The sequence below is a fragment of the Mastomys coucha genome, unplaced genomic scaffold, assembly GCF_008632895.1.
Source record: "Mastomys coucha isolate ucsf_1 unplaced genomic scaffold, UCSF_Mcou_1 pScaffold21, whole genome shotgun sequence".
NCBI classification, from domain to species: Eukaryota; Metazoa; Chordata; class Mammalia; order Rodentia; family Muridae; genus Mastomys; species Mastomys coucha.
Genome location: NW_022196904.1, coordinates 98,852,587 through 98,859,542, shown reverse-complemented (window position 1 = coordinate 98,859,542; position 6,956 = coordinate 98,852,587). Strand labels below are relative to the sequence as shown.

Below are 6,956 nucleotides of genomic sequence, written 5' to 3'. Positions count from 1 at the left end.
TCAAACAAGCTCAGGCATATCTCAGATAGACTGTACTTTGCCACCACTGGAGAGGTGTCTCTATGCTTCCCTACAAACCCTCCCGGAGGGGCAACAGTGTGGGAGAAGTGCAGTTAAACTCCCTAAGGGACTGTGCCCTGTGGCAGAGCAGACGACAGTCTAAACCTAACATGGATGCAAATATCCTCTACTGTTATTACTTCTAACAGTTCTTTTCACCAGGCCATGGAAGGTCTGTGGGAGAGCTACCACTGCTGAAAGCAGCAGTCCTCAACCTGTGTGTTGTGACCCCTTTGGGGTCAAATGACAATTTCATAGGGGCCTGCCTAAGACTATTAGAAAGCACAGATATTTATATTACAATTCAAAACAGTAGCAAAATTACGGATATGAAGTAGCAACAAAAATAACATTCTGGTTGGGGTCACCACAGCATGAGGAACTGTATTAAAGGGTGGCAGCACTAGGAAGGCTGAGGACCACTGCTCTAGAGGCTTCAGTACAAACATCATGCTCTGCTACTCAAGGGTTTCCTCTGAGGGCACCCAGCCTGTCTTACTTCACTTCCTTGGCTGTTAGCAGGTACTTACATGTTGAGTTCCATCCTGTGATATGAGTGTAACTTGTTGACTCAACCCAGACTGGGTTACTGTGGCTACTTGTGTAGATACAATGTCCTCTCCTTCTACACCTGTAACATATGTGATCTGGGACCCTTTAAGAACATCATCACCTTGACCTGTTTAAAATAAATGAATAATTTACTTGACCAACCAACCTATTTAGACAACATTAGAGATTTTAAATATGAAACAGAAACCTGAATTGAGCGCTAGGCATGGTAGTGGATGCTTGTCATTCTAGCACTTGGGAAGAGGAATAGTTCAAGGGCAGCCTTGGTTACGCAGGGAGACAAGGCCAATTTAGGTTGTATAAAACCCTGTCTCAAAACAAACAAACAAGAAAGCAAAACCCTATTTTTATATTCTAAGCCCTGAAAATAGTTTCAGAACAACTTCTCTTTTTTTTGTTTTGGTTTGCTTTTTCAAGACAGGGTTTCTCTATATAGCCCTGGCTGTCCTGGAACTCACTCTACAGACTGATCTTGAACTCAGAAATCCGCCCGCCTCTGACTCTCAAGTGCTGGAATTAAAGGTGTGTGCCACCACTGCCTGGCTTCAGAACTTCTTAATGAGTCCATCTTCACGTCTGCCAGGCCAAGCCAAATCAAATCATACTGAACCAAACCAAGCCCAAGCCTACCCATCAACTTCAAGCGTTCTGATTCTGAGAGGCCTCTCCTTTACACTTAGATGTGATGATTATGTGATACTATGGACATATGTACAGGAGACACAGAGGGGAAAATTATATACAGAGAGATTTGTCCTCTCGACAGGGCAAGTCCATGCCAAGTTCCTGAAATGACTTAAGACTCATGAAGGTAATAACAGAGCCTATAAACATTAACCACAAAACCAGAATGGCTTGTACACACAAGCTACTAACCTACTCAGTCTTTTACACACGTGACTGACAGCAATCTAGTACACAGTGACACCACTGTGTAAAGACTATGCAATGACTAAGCAATGTAATGACTATCTGGGCTGAGGTTAGTCATTCCATAAGTGACTAAACAGGAACTCCATCCAGTTCAGGCACTTTTTTCTTCCACAAAAAGACCAGCAAGTGAATTTCAGCAGCAGAACTGCTAGAATGAGAAGATCACTGACCTCTCTCTTCTCTTAATGCTGGCCAGCTCCCACAGAGCAAGGAAGAAAAGGGAACCTTCCCTCTTCAAAGAACTTACTACTGTACTACTAATATAAGAATTAGTATATGAAGGATTTCAGTGTCCAGTCTAACTACTATGTGTTCAGATGGCAATAGTCACTGAGGTGTAATGTTCTTACTTTATCTTTTTTGTTTTGTTTTGTTTTTCGAGACAGGGTTTCTCTGTGTAGCCTTGGCTGTCCTGGAACTCACTCTGTAGACCAGGCTGGCCTCGAACTCAGAAATCCACCTGCCTCTGCCTCCCAATTGCTGGGATTAAAGGCGTGCGCCACCACTGCCCAGCAAACCTTATCTTTTCACAGTTGTTTATACACCATTATTCTCAAAGGTTACAAACTAGAGATCATGTCAGAGAAAGCACAAATCTGTATTTTGTTTTGTTTTGTTTTGTTCTTTGTTTTTTTGAGACAGAGTTTCTCTGTATAACCCTGGCTGTCCTGGAACTCATTTTGTAGTCCAGGCAGGCCTGTTTCTGCCTCCTGAATGCTAGGAGGAAGGCATACACAGCCACTGCCTGGCCAATCATCACTTTTAAAATATATTCTATTTAGGCCATTTTACAGAATGGAAAAGCCTCTTATAGTCTGAGATATCAACATACAAAGAGGAGAATAAGGCTGTACAATGCCTTATAAATTACTCCTGACATTATTAAAATCTGCTTTTTCCCCATGTGTAATTGTGATGTGCATGCATGTGCATGCAGAAGCTGGGAGTTGAGATGAGGAATCTTCCTTGATAGCTTTCCACATTATTCATCAAGGCAGGGTCTCTCAATTGAATCCAGAGCTCACCGGTATAGCTAGTCTAGCTAGCCAGCATGCTCAGGAAGACCATCTCTGAATTCCAAGACTGGAATTCCTGATGAAATTCTAACAGGCATTTGTGTGGGGTCTAGGGATCCGAACTCTGGTCCTCACACTTGCTGCTTGCACAGAACTTTAACAATGGTGTCATTTCCCAATCCCCAAAGCCCTTTTTTTTCCTAATTAAAAGGACTTAGCAGTTGTATCTATTTCTTTCTTGTTAGCAACTTTCAAGTATAAAGTATGTTATTATTAACTGTAGTCATCATGATGTACAATGTCATCGGACTTATGCCTCCTAGTGAAACAAAAGCTTATACTCTACCTAGGTGCAATGGTTCATGCCTATAAGTCCAGCATTTGGGAGGCTGTAGCAGGAAGACTATTCCAAATTCAAGGCTAGCCTGGGCTACAGAGTAAGACTCTGCTGGAGGGTGGTGGAAGAAAGGGATGAGTTGTGCATGCCCCTAGGTATGAAACTGCTTAGAGGGTTGTGGCTGGAGAGAGATCTTGAGCTGGATACATTTGAGCACCTGCTATTTCCCAAGGAACAACTTTTTTTTTTTTTTAAACTTAAAATATTTCTGAACATTTCATTCAGGTGCTGAAAATGAGAAAAGAAGTCTCTGCTTTCCCAGGCTGAACAGCCACACTGGCCCGGCTTTCTCCAGTCTCCAACTTACTTTCCTCTTGTCAAGCACTCGGGCTTTCCCATGTGCCAAACCTTCCTTCTATCTGCAAGTCCCCTTCGTCCCTTCCCTTCCCCTAGGCATTCCTTGCCTCCTTCACCCCATCCACCTTTATAATCTTTCCAAGAACATGACATTTCTTCGGGAAGTCCCCTCTGCTCTCCCAGAAGATACTAAGTTCCCCTTCTTCCACAACACAGAGCACCCATGTCTTTCTTCTACAGCACTTGCCGCAGCTGGGAATCAGGCTTGTGCCACTGTACAAATGAAACTGAAGGACTAGAGAAGACAGCATGGTCATATGCGCACCACAGGTAGAACTGTTAAAGAGCTCACCTGGCGGAGGCTCGAAGAAGGCTTCCTGCTCCTCCTCAATGGGCTCTGTGTCGTTGTGAGCTGTCCGTTTGTGCATGGCCAGTGTGGAGATCTGTTTGTATGTCTTCCCACAGTGGTTACAGTTGTATGGTTTAGAGTGAGTGTGAACGACATGGTGTTTATACAAACTGGAATATTCTGTAAACCGTTTGTCACACCCAGGAACTGTACAGACATATGGCTTTTCTCCTAAATAAAGTAGACACACAAAAAGGTCAGTTTTTACACAGGTAGTCAATGGTACTTCACAGCTGGAGGGTGGGACTTCTAAAAATCAACAGGCAAATCATCTGTCAATATAACTCAGTGGCTGAGCACGTGCTTAGTACACATGATGCAGAACTCAATCCCTAGCACTGGGGAGTGTGTGTGAAGTGTTCCTTTTCATCCTAAGATGCAATAGCACATAAGAAAAATTCCCTATGGTTTTAACTTGGCTCAAAAGTAGTCTGAGTAGCTGGAGAGATGGTTCAGGGGTTAAGGGAGCTTGCTTCTTTTCCAGACGACCAGAGTTCAGTTCTCAGCACCCACACAATGTGACTTACAACCAACTGTAAATTCATTTATAGAAGACCCAATACTGTTTTCTGGTCTACATGATCACTACATATACAGAATTAAAAAATAGTATCTTTGTGGGCTATGTGGCACACAACCATACAATCCCAGCACTTGGGAGGCAGAGGTAGTTAGACCTCTGTGAGTTCAAGAGTAGCATGGTCTATAAAGTTTACTCTACGCCAGTATGGATTACAGTGTGATTAAATACATGTATACCAGACCTGACTCCATCTATTACTGAGCCTGAAACTCACTGATTTGACCTGACTGGCTGACTGCCTGTCATTGCCTCCCCAAAGATAGGATAACAGGCACATTTTGCTGTGCTCAGCTTTTTCTATGGGTGCTTGTATTCTTGTATGGCAGGCGTTTATCAAGGGAGGCAGCACTGCAGCCCATCACAGTATCTGGTACTACAGTGTTTAATCAATGCTTTCAGTTTTGGGCAAGGTGTCAGGAAGAGTTACAACTAATCTTTAACTCTCCTTGTAAATTAAGAAGAAATTATGTGTACATGTGTGTCTCTGTGTAGGTATGTGTACATGAGCGCAGGTGCCCAAAGAAGCCAAAAGAGGGTATCATATCCCCTTGAGTTAGAGTTGCAGGTAGCCATGAGCCACCTGATAAGATGTGTGAGTGTTGGGAACTAAACTCAGGTCCTCTGCAGGAACAGTACTTGCTCTTGATTGCTGAATATCTCGTCAACTCTCTATAAATAAATAAAAAAAACCAGAACAGCAGAGAGTTTTTTTGTTTGTTTGGTGAGACAGTTTTTCTATGTAGCCCTGGCTGTCATAGAACATAGTACATAGACCAGGCTGGCCTCCACTTCAGAGATTCTCTAGCCTCTTCCTCCTGAATGCTGGCATTAAAAGTATGAGGCACCACACCTATACTTTATAGATAAAAATACATTTATTAATTTATGTGTATGGGTGTTTTTCCTACATATAGGTCCATGTACCAATTGTGTACAGTGCCCAAAGAGGTCAGAAAAGGGAGTCATTTTCTCTGAAAGTGGAATTACTGATGGTTTTTAGCCTCCATGTGGGTGCTAGGAACCAAGTCTGGGTCTTCTGAAAGAGCAGCTTTTAAGTACTAAGGCATCTCTCTGGACCTTTTTTGTAAGCTTTTAAAAATTATGTTCCTTTACTGGTGTGTGTGTGTGTGTGTGTATAGTATGTATGTATGTATGTATGTATGTATGTATGTATGTATGTATGTATATGGGCTGCCTTGTCTGGCTTCAGTGGGAGAGAAAGTACCTAGCCTCGCAGAGATTTGAGTGCCAGGGTTCAGGGGATACCCAGAAGGGGTCCCCCACCTGCTCAGAGGAGGAGAAAGGACTATGGGAGGGGGAGAGTGATAAAGATATAAAGTGAATAAGTAAAAAAAATTAAATTAAAATCTATAAAAAGTTCCTATTTTGAAGGATGGCAGGTGTTACTGGTTTTTTGTTTTGTTTTTGATTTTTTTGGAGATAGGGTTTCTCTGTGTAGGCATGGCTGTCTTAGAACTTGTTGGACATGAACTTGAAGATCCACCTGCCTCTGCCACCTAAGACGTGTGGTACCACCACTGTCTGAGACAGGTGATTCTTTTTTTTTTTTTTGGATAGGTGACTTTCTCTCTCTCTCTCTCTCTCTCTCTCTCTCTCTCTTTTTCTTTTTTTTTCGAGACAGGGTTTCTCTATGTAGTATGTAGCCCTGGCTGTCCTGGATCTCACTCTGTAGACCAGGCTGTCCTCAAACTCAGAAATCCGCCTGCCTCTGCCTCCCAAGTACTGGGATCAAAGGCGTGTGCCACCACTGCCCTGTGACAGGTGACTTTCTAAACAGGAAAATGGCTGTCAATTACAACTTGGAATATCAGCCCAACTGCTATTTAGGCTGCAGCAAAAACCACCAGTAGGTGGCACCAAACAGTAAAAAAGGCAACTTTTTTTCACTGTAAACCCTTTCTCTCCCTTTAAGTGTCCACGTATGACTGGCCTCACACCCATTATATAGCTGAAGATGACTTTAAACTTCTGATCCTGCTTTTCCAGCTGCCCGTGCTGGTATCATGACGTACACAGAAGTCCTCCTTCAGAAGCTTCTGAGCTCCCACTGGCTGTATTGACTCACTAGTCGCACGTGATCAGCCTTACATAAATGTACTGCGTTTTACATTCTTTCCCTCCCTGTCTGCTTGCTTGCTTGCTTCCTTCCTTTCATTCTTTTTCTTTCTTTCTGGGATCAAAAGGAGACCCTTAGTCATGCAAGCACTGAGGCAGTTATATCCCTGATGGTGGCTCTGCCTTCCCAGTGCTGGGATTAAAGGCGAGCGCCATCACAGCTTAGCTCATCAAGCTTGGAGCTGCTTCATCTCTTCTCATCATGTGAACTGGGAGGAAGAGAATGGCTGGAAGCCTTGAAGCCACCAAGCCTTGTCTTAGTGGGCAAGACACCAGTAGTCATACCTGTGTGTATCCTCACATGGTTTTTATAATTAGTTGCGCTGGCAAATGCCCTCCCACATCCAGGTTCTGTGCAGTAATAAGGTCGTTCTCCTGTGTGTGTCCTAATGTGCACTTTTCTGATATTTGATGTTGTAAAGGACCGACCGCAGCCTTCAATAGGACACTTAAAGGGCCTTTCTCCTAAAGATGCAAAAGGGAACAAATTAAACAGTGGGGGAAAAAAGAGAGAGAGAGAGAGAGAGAGAGAGAGAGAGAGAGAGAGAGAGA

The 6,956-nt window shown here is 43.3% G+C and overlaps 1 protein-coding gene across 4 annotated transcripts in view; it reads right to left on the bottom strand.

Moving 5' to 3' along the window:
* The window catches only part of Znf143 (zinc finger protein 143), a 40,179-nt gene that overhangs the window by 5,753 nt on the left and 27,470 nt on the right, over positions 1-6,956 (bottom strand). For all 4 annotated transcript variants that reach the window (XM_031387841.1, XM_031387842.1, XM_031387839.1 and 1 more), the window contains exons 11-13: positions 6,690-6,869; positions 3,629-3,856; positions 591-739 (exon numbers count right to left, since the gene is read on the bottom strand). In XM_031387841.1, the coding sequence (XP_031243701.1) occupies positions 591-739; positions 3,629-3,856; positions 6,690-6,869 (557 nt within the window). The remainder of the gene's footprint in view (positions 1-590; positions 740-3,628; positions 3,857-6,689; positions 6,870-6,956) is intronic.